Genomic DNA, 15,965 nt, shown 5'->3' on the forward strand with positions numbered 1-15,965 from the left:
ATCTTTACATTAACATTATCTCTTTATTATCTTCCTGCATCCTTGGACACTATTTTAGCAGCTGTTTTAATTGTATTTTTTTTTATTTTTTAGGTTACTATATATAACTGTTTTGTCGAATTCTATCAAAGGAAATAAATACAATTTTGATTTTCATTTTCTTTTTACATAAACATTTTTTTATTCATATACATTTTATGTTAATGCAGTAGTTATAGCCTGGTAGTATTTTTGGATGCCTGCAATTTAATTTGAAGAATCCTGAGGGAAGTCCTGCTCTGTTTGTATTGCTGCTGTAGGACGGTGGTGGTGTGCAGCAGCTGTAGCAGCCCTGCCCCATTTATTTCATTATCAGTGTGCTGCTGAACCCACATGTAGCTGCTGTGTTTCCACCCAGCACTGATTCAACATGTGAACCACCGGGGTGATGCTGTGAAGATGATGAAGGACTCATAGCTGCTGATTTGGGGGATTTTATTTCAATCAAACACTGCTGATATGAAACTCATGGAATATGGATCTGATATGGATATGTTGCAAAATCCTACTTTTTCTGAGTGTTTGTGTGAATTCATCTCTGCCTGATGGCGAGGACGCCTCCTGTGATGGAGCGTTTGATATTTATTTTGTTTTAGACAGGTGAGTGAATATAGATCTGTCTGCAATACATGTTTTTGCTGGAGGAATAAAGAAGCCAACATGGACAGAACAGTATATTAATTTAATATTTGTTACCTCAGTGCAGAGACAGACTTGACTCAGTCCTCTCCATGTATGGCTGTGTTTAGTTTCCCAAGTTCCCCTGCTGCTTCACTGCAGGTTTGACTGAGTTTGTTTTAATCTTTTCTGTTCTGACCATTAGATGTGTATACATGGAGAAAGTTGACTTTTACAGCCTCCAGAGTTCATCTCAGTGTATTATATTGTTGTTAAGTTTGAACAAACTAAGTCCTTGACAGACATTCCAGCAGCAACTGAATAAATCATTGGCTCTCTATTTATATGCAACAACAGAATAAACTGAAAGACTCCCTTTCTGTTTATTTTTTCCATATGCATGTACAATATTTGTCTGTTTGGACTGATCTAAACAAGTAGGATGCAGGGGAGTTTTAGGAAACCTGATAAAATGTGGGATTTGTACATGAATCTGCATATTGTTTTAGATATTTATGTGTTCATCAAACTCTTTCACTGTTTACACGATTTTTACATGTATTTATTTTATTTATATTTCAGTTCTTCTACTCAGTAACCCACACAGTCAGTACATCATTGCTTACTTACTACTTAATTTATGCAGTTTATACAGAAAATATAAGCTATACAAATTACATTAGTTTATCTAACACTTTCTCTGTTTTATATACCTGTGTTGTAGTCAGGATCACACATACTTGGTGTTAAATCCTTTGTTGGATATATTTGAGGCTTCATGTTTGGAAGAGTGAGATTCATCATCCTTGTGCTGCCTGTTTTTGCAGGTCAGGCAGTGTGTTTGGACACTGGCATGAGATCTATGGATTTGTGGAGCAGCTCACGAATAGGTTTGTCAGGTAAGTGAAGTGGTTGTTGCGTCCCTCTCTTCTCTCTCCTGCCCTTCCTCTCTTCTCATCTCCTCCTCCTCAGATTTTGGGGGTATTTATACCATGAAAAGCCTTAGAAAATGTTTAATGCAGTTCAAAACCAAGTGAAAAAGTGCTTTACAGACACCCAGGCTTATTAAATTTAAACCACAGTCATATTTAAACTTATTAAAAAAGACTATTTTAAAAGCGAGCAATAGTTTAGGTCTTTAAATTATAGTACAAACAGTAGTAGTGAGTAGAAAGTAGGCCATGTCTATTTTGGGCCTCAGACATCATTCAAGGCCACCAACTGCTCCAAAACCCCTCTGGGTAAGGGTGCAGAGGGGGTGTGTGATATCTTTAGGTTTAATGACGGGTTGCTAAATATGAGCAGAATCATGAGGCCACATGTTGAAGGTGGTGCCGACCACAACAGACAGTCCTGGACCCCTTTACATCCTGGAGGGTAGAGAGAGGAAGTAACAGTGATGAGGTTAAGGGGTTCAGTTTCCTGCTCTGTGGAGATTAGTAGTGGGTCAGTAAGGCACAAACAGCTAACTAACATAAGACATTTAATGACATAGGATGCAGCTTAATGTATTGTAATGTTAAGTTCATGGATTGTCAATTAATTTCATGTTGTGTTCTGTTATATTGTACAATCCAGGTTCACATGTTGTGTATTGTTATGCAAAGTCATGTTATATTTGGCATTATATTACAATATACATCTAAAAATCTTAGAATTTGAAGATCATAGTATTGTATTGTGCATTACAGTAAAGTGATGTAATTTTCTGAACTAACCAGACTGTGTGTTAACTGTTCTTTTATTGGTATTTGCCCATTCAGCCATATATATCCACATTATTGATGAATATTTATCGAAAATCTCATTGTGTACATGAGGATACTGAGGTATTTGGTCAAAAATATATAAAATATCAAAAATATAAAATCACTCTGCCCTACATTACAATATACTTAATTACATCACATATCACATATTATATCACACGTAGACATGTCTGCATATTTGTATGTTGGGCATGTATGTGTGCTATGGTTTGTCATATCATGCTAGGTTAGATTCAGCTTTACTGACATTGCACGCAGTAAGTATCAGTACAACAAAATACTGATAGTGTAATAGTGAAATTAAAAAAAAAACTTAAAAACTTAGGGAGGAGAGTACTGCGTACACAGGTCACCCTGTTGGAGCACCCTGACCAAAATAGCATAATTATGTAAGGCCATTTTATGCCTTGTTTTGTTTCAGTATTAAATAGCATCTGTTATTATCTTATTTCCATGTATTTCTGTTGTTGCTGATAGTTACAGCCTACCAGAAATAGAATTTATGTCCAATTAAAAGCATATATACATGAACAGCACTTATAGGAATCCTTTATTAGGCTACATAAGGACCAAACCCTACTTCTAATTCTGATCTTAAAAGGTCCAAAACCTAGTTTTGGATTTTATGTGCTTTTGTCCCACAGATAAGATTCACAAGCGTCCTGTGTGTGTTTTCTTTAGTCCCAGGATGAGAGTTTCCTACATCGTCTTTTCAGCCAAAGCGGTTGTTATACTGCCACTAACTGGAGACAGGTAAGGTCCCTAGCTCTTTCCATCCTTCTCTGCCTCGCTCCCCTAATCCATCTTCCTCCGTTCCCCCAAACTGAAAAAGCAAACAACATAACACAGATAACAGATCACACAGAAACTGGGCTCCTATCAGTCTTTATTTAGACTGTGTTGTCTGTGTTTTGTGATGTGGTTCGCAGGTCGAAGATAGACGAAGGTTTGGAGAAGCTGAGCCAAATCAAACCGGCTGGTGAAACTTACATGCACGAAGGCATGATGGCGGTAAGTACACTCATCTGCCAGGAACTGTAATCCTAACACAGACAGCCACTTCATCTTTATTTTTAACTTAAACTGCCACCTCAAAGGTGAAATTTAGCACAATCAACCCACTAAATGTTCTTTAATTTTGGAATAGAGCTTGTAAAATTTACTCTAACACATCAACAACCAAAAACCTGCTGTGGGCTATGTGCTTTGTATGTTTTGGCCTTTTCTCTCATTCTGTATACTAGTATGTTATCATAGATTTTTTTTTTTAAGTAAAATGAGTGGATGGCATGTTATCAGATATTTCAAGCAGCTCCAGGGGGGCTGGCAACATAAAATGTTTCAGAAGTCCAAAACATACAACAGTAAAAGTGTCATTATGAATTTAGAGCAACACATGTGCACAGTGTGTGTGTGAGCTCCACTGAGTGTGTGTCAACTTTAACTCTTCAGGTGTCCGAGCAGATGAAGGCACAAACTTCGCCATCATCGAGCATCATTATTGTTCTGACTGATGGCAAGCTGGAGGTCTTCCCCTATGAACTGACTGTACAGGAGGTACTGAACACAAAAACATGATTTACTGAAGATAGTTTTGTTTTCTTATGGTGTGTTCATGTGCTTTTTTTTTTTTTTTTTAAAAAAAAGTGTTTTCACATCAAAATCAAGGTTGTTTGACACATCCACACACTGCTTAAATCTTTCTGTTGTTTTACTAAATTACAACACTCAGTTTCAAGTAATAACAGTTTCAAGGGTGTGTGTATCATGTTGCATGAACTGAGCCAAAAAGAAAAATATTTATCATTGTAAAATCTGCTAGTATGTTTTGGTAATAGTGAGCTTTAAAGGGACAGTTCAGCACCAAATTATTTATATGTATTTTTCCTCTGCCATTAATCAACCTAGATTGTGTGAGTTGTCAACTGTTGGAGATATCGGCCACAGAAATTTCAGCCTTCTCTCAAACATAATGGAACTAGATGGCACTCGGCTTGTGGTGCCCAAAGTGCCAAAAAAAAAATCAATGAGAAAACCTACACTGTATTGTCTCTCTTCAGAGACCATGACCCGCTTAGTCGAGATAATCAACAGAGCTTGTTTTGAGCAGTTTCTTGAAGAACTATTTTCTTTCTAGTGATCTACGCCAACTGTATCACAACAAAACATGCATCTACTTCTAGCTGACTTAGCACCAGAAAGAAAGAAAATGGGTCCTACATGAAACGGCTCACAACAATGTGAGTTATCTTAAGCAATCGGGTCATAATTTATGATAAGAGATGTGTTGTGGGGGTGCCTGGCGGCTCAGTTGGTGAAGCGGGCAGCCCATGTATAGAGGCTGTACCTTCACCGCAGCGGCAGCTGGTTTGAGTCCGGACTCGGCCTTTTGCATCATGTCATCCCCTTTCTCTCTTTTTCTCTCCCCCGTCACACTACATCTGTCCTATCTAATAAAGGCAATGAAAGCCCCAAAAAATATATATTTTTAAAAAAAAGGAAAAAAAAAGAGACATTGTTCTTCTTTTCTGATAACTGGTCAGACACATGGGTTTACTGCATGCCAGTAGAAACTCTTGACTCAAGACCTCACTCTTTGTGTTGTGCTTCCCAGGCTGATAAAGCCAGAGGGTTTGGAGCCAGAGTGTACTGTGTCGGGGTCATGGACTTTGACCACAAACAAGTAGGTACACTTTTTTTCTATTTGCCTCTGAACGCCATGAAGCACTGTGAGAAAGAACACTTCTCTCTGCTGGTGATACTGTGGTTGTTTAAACACCCAGGTTTTATTTGTCTTTCTCTCTCTCTCTGTGTGTGTGTGTGTGTGTGTGTGTGTGTGTGTGTGTGTGTGTGTGTGTGTCAGCGTGTGTTAAGTTGTGGTCAGAACTTCAATGGGCGGTTGTTTTTGGCCCAGATATAATAACACACCTTGACCTCATTGCTTAGTCTGTTTGAGTTGAGCTGAAACCTCCTAAGGACAGAACAGCAAGCAGCTGGCCGGGATTTATGGTTCGTGGTTTATGCCGCGTTCAGTTTATGTAAAAACATGGAATAATTTTTGTAAGGCAGCATGTTTTGAGTTATCATATCTTAGGAGGGATTTTGATTTCTTCCTGTGCAGGTATCAAGTTGTTGAAAGGGCAAATTGTGCTCAGAACAAAGAAGTAAGAATGAAAATGTGCCCTCAAAGTTGTTTTTCATGAATAAGAATGAGACCAAATGTTTTCTAATGGCTGTTCTGACTATTTGAAATATAAAGGAAAAAAATTCTGCAGTGTTTGTAGCAGTTTATTTGTCATAAGTTTACAGTGCAAAGCAGAAAACTGTAATTGAATTTGTTGTGAAATAGGGTGCTACAATTTTTCGTTTAAAGTGGCAACCCATGCCCTAAATCATTTCTGCATTAGTGTCATTTGATCTGCAGCAGCATTAATCACAATATAGTCACTGTATTGATCTGTATAATAAATATAAACCCTTTAAATCCTGGACTGACAGCTTTTGGTGCTGTGTTAAGATGTTTTTAGCAAGCATTTAAATCTTTGAAACATGAGAAAATTTTGAAAATATGGGAAAAAAAGGCAATGAGCAACTTGTCAAGAAATGTCCTACAAATTGAAAAAAGAGAAAAAGTAAAAGACGACAAGAAAATGATCTGAAAATTAGCTAAAAACAAGAGAATCATTAGAAACATGTAAAAAAAAATATCAGGAAAACAATATTTATAATTATTACAATTATATATTTCGACTTCTACAGAAAATTATTAATATTGTTATTATTATAATAACACAAATTTTCAGGTAATTTTCTTGTAGGCCTAACCTTTTATGATTTTTTTGCTTATTTCTGGGTCATGTTAAGATGTTCACTTGCTTTTTTTTTCCCAAATCAAGCCAATTTGCTCAGGTTTCAAAGAATTAATAGGCATATCTGAATGGCTTCAAAAAAATAAAACCCATGACTGGAAAATTTTTCAGTAATCAGCGGCTGCAGCCGTTCCTCTGCCCGGTTACTGACCAAGTGTACTTTGCGGTCCAAGGAGGAAGTAATTACATCACTCTCTAATTAAATAATGCCAGGCGAGCTTCCTGTTCTGCTCTCATTAAAGCAGGAGATGAAAGCTTGAGCCAGCTGTCCAGAGCTTTCATCTCCTAGAAACAGACTTTCCCTCCCTAAACGCTGCTGAAGCACTGAACTGAAACAAGCAGAGGACCTCCCAGAGAGTTAGTGAGAAATAAACACTGAAAACTCTTAAAATAAAATGAATTTAGAAGGTGTGTAAACTTTTCATTTTTTGTCTCAGCTTGCTGAAATAGCAGACAGCACAGAACAAGTCTTCCCTGTGCTGTCTGGGTTTCACGCCCTCAAAGACATTGTCAACAAGGTGAGGTCAAATCACATAAAACATAAAAACATTTATTGGCACACAGTGTGGGTGACATCAGATGTACAACCTGTTTCTGACATCTGTTTCCTCCACACAGATCCTGAAGCAGACATGCGCAGATGTATTCATAATAGAGCCGTCAAGCGTTTGTGTGAATGGTAAGTTAGTTGTAAAACACTTGCAGCTTGTCTCCAGTAATGGAAATGCTGGTCTTCAGTTGGTCTATCACTTATGTCCAGGCGATATGTCTCAACAAAAATTTCTAGCATTGACATGCAATTTTGCACCAAACACTGATGGTCCTCTGAGAAAGGCGCCTAATGATTTTGGTGCTCTCCAGACTTCCTTTAAAGGGCTAGTTCACCCCATTTATTGTTCTTTTATATCAAATCCTTCACCCTGCTGTTTTGGCCAGGACTCCCTTGAAAAGGAGATTTTGAATCTCCGTGGGACTATTCATGGTTAAATAAAGGTCAAATTAAAAAAAAAATCTACTGCTAGTTCAGCTTACTGAGCAAGCAAAAATTACAGCTCCACTGAGGAGGACACCATTAATTGTTTAGGCTACATCTCACACTGTCACAAGCACGAGCCTCTCATCCATGAGTAGATGCACCCCTCCTTCTGTGCAGTAATACGTGAGTTGGTGTAGTTTTGTAGAAAGAAAATAGCTCCTACATGAAAATGTTCACAACACGGTCTGTGGATAATCTTGAGTAACCTGTTCATGTCATTTGTAACGAGACTATCTGTTAAGTTTTTAAAATGTAATTTTTTGGTGCTTTGAGTGCCGTCTTGTTCGATTATAAAGGAGAAGGCAGGCATCTCTGAAGCTGATATTTTCTGATTCTGATTCTGATTCAACTATCTGCAGCTATCACCAAAACCATCTAAATTGGTAAATAACAGAAAAAAGAGAGGGAAAACAGCTCTTTTTGATTATTGAGTAAGCTGTCCCTTTTAAATGCTGATGTCAACTGCTGTTTGCAGCGATTCAAGTACTGTGTCTCAGTGGTGTATTAATGGATTGGATGTTTCTCAGAGTCTTTCGATGTGGTGCTGAGGGGCAGCGGCTTCAGTGGATCTAAGAGGACAGACAACGTACTTTGCTCCCTCACTGTCGACGAAATGACATATGGTCAGTAAATGCTTAACACTTAACACACTCATGCCATGCTTCAGATGTCAACTCATAAACTGGCCTTTTGATGCTAATGCTATAGATGCGTTTACTATGACCCTAGTGGTATTAAGCAATTTTACAAGTTTACTCACTAATGATGCTAAAACATGTGCCATTTATAACACAATACACTTTTGGATTTTGTGAATTTTTTATTTTGATCTCCATTATTTGTTACCAAGCCAACAGCTACTCTTCCTGGGGTCCATGTTAGGAACATTGTAAACAACATAATCCAATAACATCATCTATGAACTGAAATGTGATACTGGTGCAGATGTCTGTGCTGCAGTGGAAAGTCAGAGTCACGACGTCCAGAGACAAACAGTGGCGGCTTTTTATTGACTTCAGCCAGAGAACAGAGGACACATTATGAGACTGAGCAGAGGGAGGGACATGCTCTCTGTCTCGTTAGTCTATTCACAGATCAATGTCCTCTTAAAGTCACTGAGAGGACATGAAGGGATAACACATGACAGTATCTTATCTTCCTTTTCTTCTTCTAACCAGTTTGTGTGTAACTTTTCTGCTGAAATTTCTTACATCCTTTTTTTTATGTGTGTCCTGTCACTGTGTTGCTTTGACATGGAACAACAACAACAATAATAATAATAATCATCATCATCATAAATCTATTAACCTATTTATTAAAATTGGTCTTCTCATTAATTAAAATAATTACTAGGTAGTATTACATTGCAAAATACCAAACAAAAATTGTGCAAAATTTGATGATCTATGATTGATTGTCTTTCCAGAGTTAGAACACCATACGCAGCATTTCTATTAGCCAGTCAGTGTGCATGAAGTGGCAAATTTCTTTTGCAATCCAAAGTGATGTGTTTTTATTTCCTTTAACAACTAAATTATTTATAACTTTGTTGATTTTTATTTTTGTAATGTTGTGTAAAAACATTCCTTCTTCTCAGACCAGAAGCCCAAACTAGTCAGAGACGGTTATCTGCTGTGTCCAGCTCCCGTTCTGCACAACGTCGGACAGTAAGCCAAGACACACACACAAAGTGCCCGTAACTATTTGAAACTGCAAACAAGTTACAAGTCTTGATTTTAGCACAAGGTTATTTCCTAAGCGCAGAAAACCTCAAAATATAATTAAAAATGTAATCACAATTTCATTTTTGTAAAGTCACACTTTAGTATTCTGGCCATTGTTATTTAAAGATAATTGTCTGTTGCTGCAGTTTCCCATAAAATAAAACAGTAGCCGCAAGAATTTCTTAATCGACAGCTGAGAAACCACACTCGTGTTTAAACACTGCAAATAGTGACTGAAGCTGTCATTATGTATGGTCAGTTTTTATGTCCTTTCTGGAATTGGCTTTCTCTCTTTGTTGCACAGTAAAATCCTTGTGATTAAATTTAGAGAGAAAAAAAAATTGCAAATATCAGAGTCATGAGCATCTCCGTGCCTCGTCTCCCTTCTCTCTCACCGTCACGCCAACACCGAGTCTGTGTCTGCCATATATAGAAAAAGACATTCATTTTTTGAGGAAAAATGAATCCAGTTCTGGAAAGTAACTTGGCACGATATCATTATAACATCACTATTTTTCTAACAACCCGGGCTCAACCCAGGCCTATAAAATCATAATTGATATTATGGGTAATCAAAGTCAAAGTCTGATATGTCCCTTTTCTAGGAGCAAATTGAAACAGCAATAGAATTATATTTGTAGATCACTATGACCCAATGTATCAGTCTATAGTTCTTCCTTCGTCTAATCATAACACAAGGCCTGTGCAAATACATCAGGTTGAAATTGGAAACCAGAACTCTGTTGTGTGTGTGTGTAGCAGAGGGAAACCAGAACAATGTTTACAGTGGAACTATCAGCAGCTCAAAATGTTGGATGCACTGAAGCCAGTCTGACCAAAATATATCTGTGGCATTTTGAGAGCGAGCCAAAGCAGATTTAATAACTTCACCCACTTCAAACAGCACCCTGTCTCTCCCCCCCTCTATCTGTCGCAGTCGCTTCTCATTTTCCAACAACACCCCCCCTTACTGAAACACTCAGGCTTAGTTTGATAATTTCTCAAGGACAACACTTACTTGAGTCCAACTCCGAAAGTGGGAACCAAGTAATATTTAGCTGAAAACTACAATGACAAAACAAGGAAATCTGATCAAGAAAAGATAAGAATATGAATGGAAATGACTTCCTTTTTCAGTGAGTCCATGTTCTTGGCACTGGTGCTTTAAGAGTCCACAGGGAAACTGAAAAGGTTACCAAGAAACATTGTTATATGGCAGTGCCTTCAAATTTTGTAGTTGTTAACCCTTTGAAGAGACAGTTCATCCCAAAATTGAAAATACATATTTATATATATACATACCTTTAGCACTATTCATCAATCCAGATTATTTTGGTGTAAGTTGCAGAGTGTTGGAGATATCAAGATGTCTGCCCTCTCTCCAATGTCTTGAGACTAGATGGCACTTGGCTTGTGACTCTTAAAGTGCCAAATATATCAGTAAATATATATAATAAAAAAGCAGTAGCAGTAATGTCTCTCTCCAGAAATTGAGACATCGTCAAAAATTTAATCTGCTGGTGAATTTATTCATGTTAAAAGGCGCTTACTCTTGCCAAGTTTCTCTCGATGTTTTCTTACTTATGTAAAGATACACACAACAAGTGAGTGGGAGTGATGTAGCATGATTTTCCATAATTGCACCCTCTTGCCATGTTCTGTATTTTCCACCTCAATGAACGCTCAGTAAATGTTAATGTTGATGGCTATGCAAGAAATATTTCTTCATCTGATGTTATTTTTAGTGATTCTGTCTGATAATTGCAGATCAATAGAAGTACTGGTCAGCCTTAACAACGGACAGTCCTTCATCTCAAGTCCCATCAAAATTTATGCCACAACGTGTGTGAGTATTAATCATAAAGTACCAAAAAACACCACTCATGATAGTTTGCCAGTAATTGCAATAAAATCACAACAGTATGAATACAGCTGCAGTTTGTCTTGTCGAGAAAAGCAGTTATCATGCTTCCCAGTCGTAACTGAAGAGGAAAGTATGTCTCTTTGAAATGGGCGAATAGTATCTCTGAATAAGGATACATATGGTTCAGTGGCATTGGTGCTAGTGTAATAATAACACAGCATACATAAACACCTTCCCTGGATGGTATAATGAGTGTAGCTGATTAGTTCATGTTTATTGCAGTCAGATGGGACCTGGGTGCTCTGGCTCCTGTTGGCTCTGTTGCTGTTAGTGGCTCTGGCCTTATTCTGGTGGTTCTGGCCTCTCTGCTGCACTGTGGTGAGTTTACAGTCCATGAATGTCTCCAATTCAGGCCTCGTGGAAGTGCAAACTGTAATCCAGTGTTATTGTTATTTATGGATTCAGCCCACAAGTTTAAGTGTTGCAGTTTGGTCAGGGTTTCTGTGGTAACACTCTTTATTTATTTTGTCCCTCGACAGTGTTATTACTTGTCCATATTGTTTCTTACAGGTGATCAGAGACCCACCTCCCTCTCGCCCACCTCCTCCACCTCCTGTCATTGTGAGTAGAAGACAGACTGTTATAAAACATATTTGTCTTATATTACCAGCAAGGTCATTTTGAACCTGAAGTTTGTTTTTTTACGACATGTTGCTAACTTGGCAGTGACTGGAGTGAAGAAGCAGAGTAGGGATTTCTGGCACCACTTTACCAACTTTCAGGATGCATGGAGTAGGGAAAAAAAGAATGAAGAGGTCAAAACTCCATCATCAGCAGCTATAAAGAGCAACTTTATAGAAAGACTGACTTTCTGTTTTTAGCCTTCATCAGAGTTGGCCCTTATGTAAGGACAGATGTTCTGTTGATGTTTATTTCAAACCAAAATTAAAGATATATTTCCCTATGAAAAGCAACCCCAGTAGTGCCTTAAAAAGCAGTTTAACCAAAAGCCAAAGATCCTTACATGCATAGTTTAGTTCAGGCAGGTTTAATGGTCGCCCTACTAAGAGAAGGCTTTGTTCTTTAACTGAGATTGAAGACAAAGGCCCTGTTTGTACCTGGTATTAAGAGCCAGCTTGGGTGGTCTGATCACACATCGACAACTCATATTCATATGTCTGTTCACACCTGGGATTAGAATGCATCTCCACATGCGTCTCAAGTGACCACTTTTAGTCAGATCTCACCCTCTATGCAAATAAACGCAAAGACCAACTGTGAGAGGCAGTGAATGGAAGATCCACCATGATGGCAGAGGGGGTACAATTTCTGGATGTGAGAAAGCATAAGTTAGCATGATGAAAAGTACCCCTGTACTTAAAGTACATTCTTGATCCGATAACCAAAGACACATGTTCATATCAGGCGTAAACAAAGTCTTTGTTATGCTAATTTAAGAGCTACACTTTTTAGTAAAATATTGTGCATTTCTGAGGTTGGATAATCAGAAAAAAATCTGAGTTTCTGCGGAGACAGTACGACAGAGTGGCTATCATGAGGCCAACACCTCAGGATAAAGTAAGAAACCTCTGCAGTATTTCTCTCCAAACCAATTAAACTCATCTTGTGAGAAAAAAAAATCTGAGTTTTGTGTTTAAGGAGGGGAATCAGTGTCTCATAAGTCCAAGTGGGCTGGGCACTTTATGTGCATGACACAATAAATAACATAACTATAATCTAACTAACTGCAGCTGTGTCCAACAGGGTGCAGCACCTGTAAATCAAACAAACACACTTTATTTAAGTCTTGCTCTTTTTTTTTTGGATCGCCACCAAGACACTTAGTAAAAGTAATAAAATTATCTACTTGGATATTTTAATTGAGGCAGCATCTGCTGACATTTAGTGCTACTGCATCACTTGAGCATTTTCTTCAGCTATTAGCCAGAGTGGTTACTGTTTGGTGTTGAGTCATTTGAAAATATTTGTCATTGCATTAAATATTCATATTAAGTCCAGGTGGGAATGAATGATTTGGCCCTAAAATGTAGATTATAATATCACTTTTGAATCATAACAGTCTAAAGTTATGTGCTGTGACTGAAAAGGTTTACAATAATATACAGGGCTAGATAATTTTTTTTCCGCTTAGAAATTATTTTTTCAGTCATTATTTAAGTTGACTTTTATTGTTTTCAAGGAGCCAGACGAAGATCCTTTACCCAAACACAGGTGGCCTACAGTGGATGCCTCTTACTATGGAGGCAGAGGTCCTGGGGGAATCAAACGCATGGAGGTAAACAGAAATAAAGAAAAAATAATCAGATTTTTCTTTTTTTCTTTTTTTTTTTACTGTTTTTACCAACATTCATTTAGGTAAGCTTCGACATTTTGGCAAAGTGTCGACAAACAAACTCATTGTGGAGTCTATTGGTGACTATTTGGCAGCTGAGTTTGCCCCCATCAGACAGCTCTGTGATGTCTGTCATTTGCACTGATGGTCTGCAGGTGCGTTGGGGGCAGATGGGGTCCACAGAGGAAGGGTCACGGCTTGAGAAAGCCAAAAATGCTGTGGTCACTATGCCTGAGGGAGTAGACGAGCCCTTTGTGCCCCGACCCCCACCACGACCTCCTCCTGTCTACACCCCCACACCACAGTCCAAATGGTACACTCCCATAAAGGTGAGACTCGTTAATCACCACTGACTCCATCACTGATGTTCCTTCACGTGCATACAGATAAATCTTCTGATGTGCATACTGTATACCATTATTTATTTGCATTTTTATGTTGTGTACTTGATTGTGTATTCGACTTGACCTTCAGGGCCGTTTTGATGCATTGCGGGCCTTACTGCGGAGACAGTACGACAGAGTGGCTATCATGAGGCCAACACCTCAGGATAAAGTAAGAAACCTCTGCAGTATTTCTCTCCAAACCAATTAAACTCATCTTATGAGAAAAAAAGGACTGCTGTATATCAAGTTAATGTTAAAGACAGTTTAAAGTGCTGCACTTCTCTAAAACAAAGCAAACCCCAGGCCCTGTATGTGACAGGTGCAAACAGACTCCAACAACCATACATAGGCTACATCTACCCTACTAGAGGTTGTGGCCTTTGCTCAGATCTTGGCCCTCACTGCTTATCCTTTGTAGTTGTAATATTATGCCTTCTCCAACAGTTACAATTTTTGGTAGTGATTTGTTTCTCTCTTTTTCTTCCACTTTTCTTCATATTATATTATATTTCCAGACTTAATTATACCTTAAGATTGTAGCTTAAGTTAATGTCTTTCTAATAAATAAATAAATAAAAAATATGTCAGTAAATTAAAAAAAAAACAATGTGTTTGTAGTGCTGCTACCCTATATAAAGGGCAGATAAGGTGGTTTGACACACTATGAAACTTTAAACTGGAGCGCCAAGCTAATTAGCAGGAGTAGTGAAAAAAGTGGTTTATACTAGATTGACAAAAAGTTCAGTGGAAAAAAACACAAAAGTGCAAGCAAATACTGAAAGATGTAGGCTCCTGGCAAGTGCCTACTTCAGTGATTGACATTTTAAAGCCTCACCTAACTGGAACACCCCAAGTATGGGGTGGGCTTAACAGAGCAAGCACCGAAAGTCCCACAAAATAACTGACAAACCATCAGTGCAAAATTTCTGAGTTACTGCTGACATCGCAATTTACCTATGGGCACAGAAACACACCATTAAGCACAACTAGTTGCTGCAGAACTATCCTGCCTGCCCTCCTTACTCTTAACAGTGCCCACCTCCTCCCTGCTAACAGGACACAATGATGCACACCTGTTTGCACTATCACTGATTGAACACTTTCCCTCAGACTCTGCTCCAGTGAGCCCATGAAACAAACTGCTTGTGTCATTTATAAAATGCGACTGATAATATTAAAATATACCGAAACATTGGAATGAAATTCATAATTAAGTAGACACAAAAAAAAGCTGTTGATTTGGGGGAATATGGCAAGCAAAAAGGGAGAAAGGCAACCTTTTCACAATTTTGATCATCATTTCTTCCTGCAGGACTGTCTGCAGCCACCCAGAAATAATTAACTCCTGCTGCAATGATTTAGGATTGCTTTCTTCCCATAACATGTATTTACTGATGTGATTTTGATGATTTATTGACATATTTTGTCCCTCTGGTCCTTTTGATGCAGGCCAAATCCCTTAATATAAGCAGGTTCTCCCATACATAAAAGACTCCACATTTCTCTTTAAGACATTTTAACTCTTTAACGCACGGTGTCTGCAGGCCCTTAAAAAGTCTTAAATTAAATTTTATTACTGTGAGTTGTAAATTTGAATTTGTGAGGTCCTAATGGCCACCAACATTTTATTTAATGTAATTTGTTCATCTTTTAATTTTTTTGTCAAATGCGTTGAACCCTTCTGCATGAAAGTCAACAATGTTACAAATCTTTAAACAAACTACTAAATTTAAAATTATGTTTTTACTTAATACTTGTATTTACTTGTAAAAATGTAGATTAACTTGACTCTCTCCAATAACCATATTCTCACATAAATCTACCTCTGCATGGGACCACATGCATATTCTAGGTTGACTTTATACTTCCCAGAAATAAAAAAAAAATTCTCCAAAAAATTGTCTTAAGTTTTTATAGAAAATATCTTGAAAAGGTCATAAAAAGCAATGAATTTAAGTGTCTAATACATGTAGACACACTGTCAATGACAAATGATCACATGCACCACATCTGGCTTGCTGTTGTTGTATGTTGTTTAATATTGTATTCTATTTAAAAATGTAGAATCTGCCACTGAATGTAATAAGCTTATCTGACGGTACTGTCCGTTTTGTCGTCTCCAGGGCCGCTGCATTAACTTCACCAGAGTGCAGAGTCACTGATGTTCAAACACGAGGATCAACACTTTTCACCTTATTCCAGTTTCTGACCAAAGATGAATAACATGCACATTCAGAGATGATTGTTTGGTTTTTGTGTTGATGTTTTTTGTAAATAAATGTATTTACTTATATTCTGGTGTTGTTG

General features: G+C 37.8%; 1 protein-coding gene across 1 annotated transcript; it reads left to right on the forward strand.

Moving 5' to 3' along the window:
- The first annotated feature begins 342 nt into the window (after positions 1–342).
- Positions 343–15,951, forward strand: LOC121959731 (anthrax toxin receptor 1-like). The gene is made up of 17 exons (XM_042509203.2): positions 343–639; positions 1,485–1,556; positions 3,108–3,179; positions 3,356–3,437; positions 3,879–3,983; positions 5,041–5,109; positions 6,733–6,813; positions 6,914–6,974; positions 7,859–7,954; positions 8,929–8,998; positions 10,823–10,901; positions 11,202–11,297; positions 11,490–11,540; positions 13,120–13,215; positions 13,428–13,601; positions 13,747–13,827; positions 15,782–15,951. The coding sequence occupies exons 1-17, from the start codon at positions 515–517 to the stop codon at positions 15,818–15,820; spliced, it is 1,449 nt and encodes a 482-aa protein (XP_042365137.1). The 5' UTR covers positions 343–514; the 3' UTR covers positions 15,821–15,951.
- Positions 15,952–15,965: the final 14 nt, after the last annotated feature.

The sequence above is a fragment of the Plectropomus leopardus genome, chromosome 20 (genome assembly GCF_026936395.1).
Source record: "Plectropomus leopardus strain MGB_pleo_1.0 chromosome 20, ASM2693639v1, whole genome shotgun sequence".
Lineage (NCBI taxonomy): Eukaryota > Metazoa > Chordata > Actinopteri > Perciformes > Serranidae > Plectropomus > Plectropomus leopardus.

Coding starts and splice junctions, on each gene's coding strand:
- LOC121959731 (XM_042509203.2), top strand. CDS start 515: ATGGATCTGATATGGATATGTTGCAAAATCCTACTTTTTCTGAGTGTT. Junction 1,557..3,107: donor CTCACGAATAGGTTTGTCAG/GTAAGTGAAGTG, acceptor TGTTTTCTTTAG/TCCCAGGATGAGAGTTTCCT. Junction 11,541..13,119: donor CTCCTCCACCTCCTGTCATT/GTGAGTAGAAGA, acceptor ATTGTTTTCAAG/GAGCCAGACGAAGATCCTTT.